Source organism: Prosopis cineraria, unplaced genomic scaffold (assembly GCF_029017545.1).
Source record: "Prosopis cineraria cultivar Desert tree isolate PC_DT_omini unplaced genomic scaffold, ASM2901754v1 PC8, whole genome shotgun sequence".
NCBI lineage: Eukaryota > Viridiplantae > Streptophyta > Magnoliopsida > Fabales > Fabaceae > Prosopis > Prosopis cineraria.
In genome coordinates, this window is record NW_026555339.1 from 23,351,304 (window position 1) to 23,353,536 (window position 2,233).

At 31.8% G+C, this 2,233-nt stretch overlaps 1 protein-coding gene across 1 annotated transcript; it reads left to right on the forward strand.

Moving 5' to 3' along the window:
- The first annotated feature begins 879 nt into the window (after positions 1–879).
- LOC129318456 (MLP-like protein 43) lies at positions 880–1,715 on the forward strand. The gene is made up of 2 exons (XM_054963221.1): positions 880–1,130; positions 1,210–1,715. Exons 1-2 carry the CDS (start codon positions 941–943, stop codon positions 1,479–1,481), a joined length of 462 nt encoding a protein of 153 aa, XP_054819196.1. The 5' UTR covers positions 880–940; the 3' UTR covers positions 1,482–1,715.
- Positions 1,716–2,233: the final 518 nt, after the last annotated feature.

Genomic DNA, 2,233 nt, shown 5'->3' on the forward strand with positions numbered 1-2,233 from the left:
GGATTTTTTTCCCAAGTTGAGTTCTCTCTCTTTTCATCCCTAAATTCCAACATATCTTATTAATTATTATTACTAAACATATATGTTTATTTTATTCTGATTATAATTTTATTTACAGTTATAATATATGAAAAATACGTCGGCAACGTGTCATGTTTCCTTGTCCTTGTTGCAACTCTCTCATCCTTCTTTTATATTCTATGTTTCATGATTTAGGATCTTTTAATGATTTAGGATCATCCCTTTTTCTCCCATGAATAACCTAACATTGTGGATATAGATATACACTCCGTGTACAAGCGAAGATCTTTTCAATTTCGAATATTTTTTAAAATTAAAAAACCCAATCGATAAAATGGGGCTATATACATATATTTATATATATAGCAGCGAAATGAATGAAAATGACTGAAGAAATTGAGAGTCCCAGGCCACCATTTGGAAATTGTTGTCAAATTCTCAACAGCTGAAATGATAAATAAAGTTTCAAAGGCCTGATTGTTTCACGGTAAAAATCAAAGTATCAAATTTAATTTATTTGCTACGTAGTATTATATAGAAAACTTTGTGAAGGGAACTGATAGTAATCATACATTGTAAAACTTATAATTATTACCAAAAATTGTGTTATAATTCTACAAAAAATTTGAGGAAGACATTTGATAGCAACTATTGAAAGTCATTCCCAATATACTGTGCAGTCAACACCAAAAATTTTAGGTGCGACTGATAGCAACTACTGAAAGTCATTCCCAATATACGATGCAGTCAACACCAAAAATTTTAGGTGCGACTGATAGTTATACAACATTTTCAGAAACTACATACTTAATTAGGAATGAATCTCTACTATTTAAGGCCAACAAAACAAGCATTTCCTTCCACGTCGATTTTTCTCATTGTTTCTTCAACTCACCACTATCACATAGAGAGAATATAGATGGCTCTCACGGGTAAAGTAGAGACTGAAGTTGAAGTTCACTCACCTGCCGCTAAGTTCTTCAACTTCTTTATCACTCAACTTCATGATCTTCATAACAATACTGATGTAATCCATGGAGCTAAGCTGCATCAAGGAGATTGGCATAGCATTGGATCTGACTCTATCAAGCAGTGGACTTACACTGTCGGTAAGATGAATTATAGTTTATTAATTATTACTAATATAGAATATGTTATTTAATTATAATATTGATCTTATATTTGCAGATGGCAAGGTCCAAACTTGTAAAGAGCACATTGAGGAGATTGATCATGAGAAAAAGTCAATCACATTCAACCTATTTGATGGAGATATTGGTGAGCAGTACAAAAGCTTGAAGGAAAAGCTTCAAGTGATTGATGAAGGTGATGGCACTGCCCTTGCAAAATGGACTTATGAATATGAGAAGCTGCATGAGGGAATCCCTTCCCCAGAACCATACTTGGACCTTATAACTAAGGTTACTACAGATGTTGATGCTCGTCTTACTAAGGCATAGCCTTTAAAACATCACTGCTTCTACTAAAGTGTTTGATCTTTGTGAGTGTGTTTAATTATAAATTGTTGGTTGTATTAATATAATGGGACAATCGTATCTTTGTGTTTAAGATAATTTTAAATTTTAGTTTCATCCTTAAAGCCAGTTTAGTACACTATTAAAATACGACCCCATAATGTAAGATTCAAATCCGCCAGTATGATTATCATGAATCTCAACTACGATTGATCGAAAGATATTTTTTGAAAGCCTCGGACGAGGGATAAAAAAAAAAACTCTGATATATCAAGCTAGCTAGGCCACGCGACATTAATCTATTGGTTCAAGTTTGGATTTTTAAATTATATTTTATTGGGACTTATTTAAAAGTTTTAATTTTTATGAGGCCAAAAATAATTTCACAGTATTGAAATGATAATTTTACATTTATGTGCCGTCTGGTAGTTTTAATTATCAAATACTTTCTAAGAAAGCGGCTCCAAACATATACTAATGGGAGTTACATATAGCAGTCAAAAATTGAAGAAAAAAGATAAAAAAGAATGGATCCGGCGTAAAAGGGCAAAAAGGCTGCAGCTAGATTGACCATAAGTGACACAATTTCTTTTAAATGAGAGAGTTCAAATCATGTGCTCAAATGTAACATAACGATGGTAATGAATACCAAATAGTTGTTCAGGTTAAAAAAAAAAACAAAAAGAAACAACCAAATAGTTTTATTGAAAAATTCCAGCATATCTTATTATAACTAA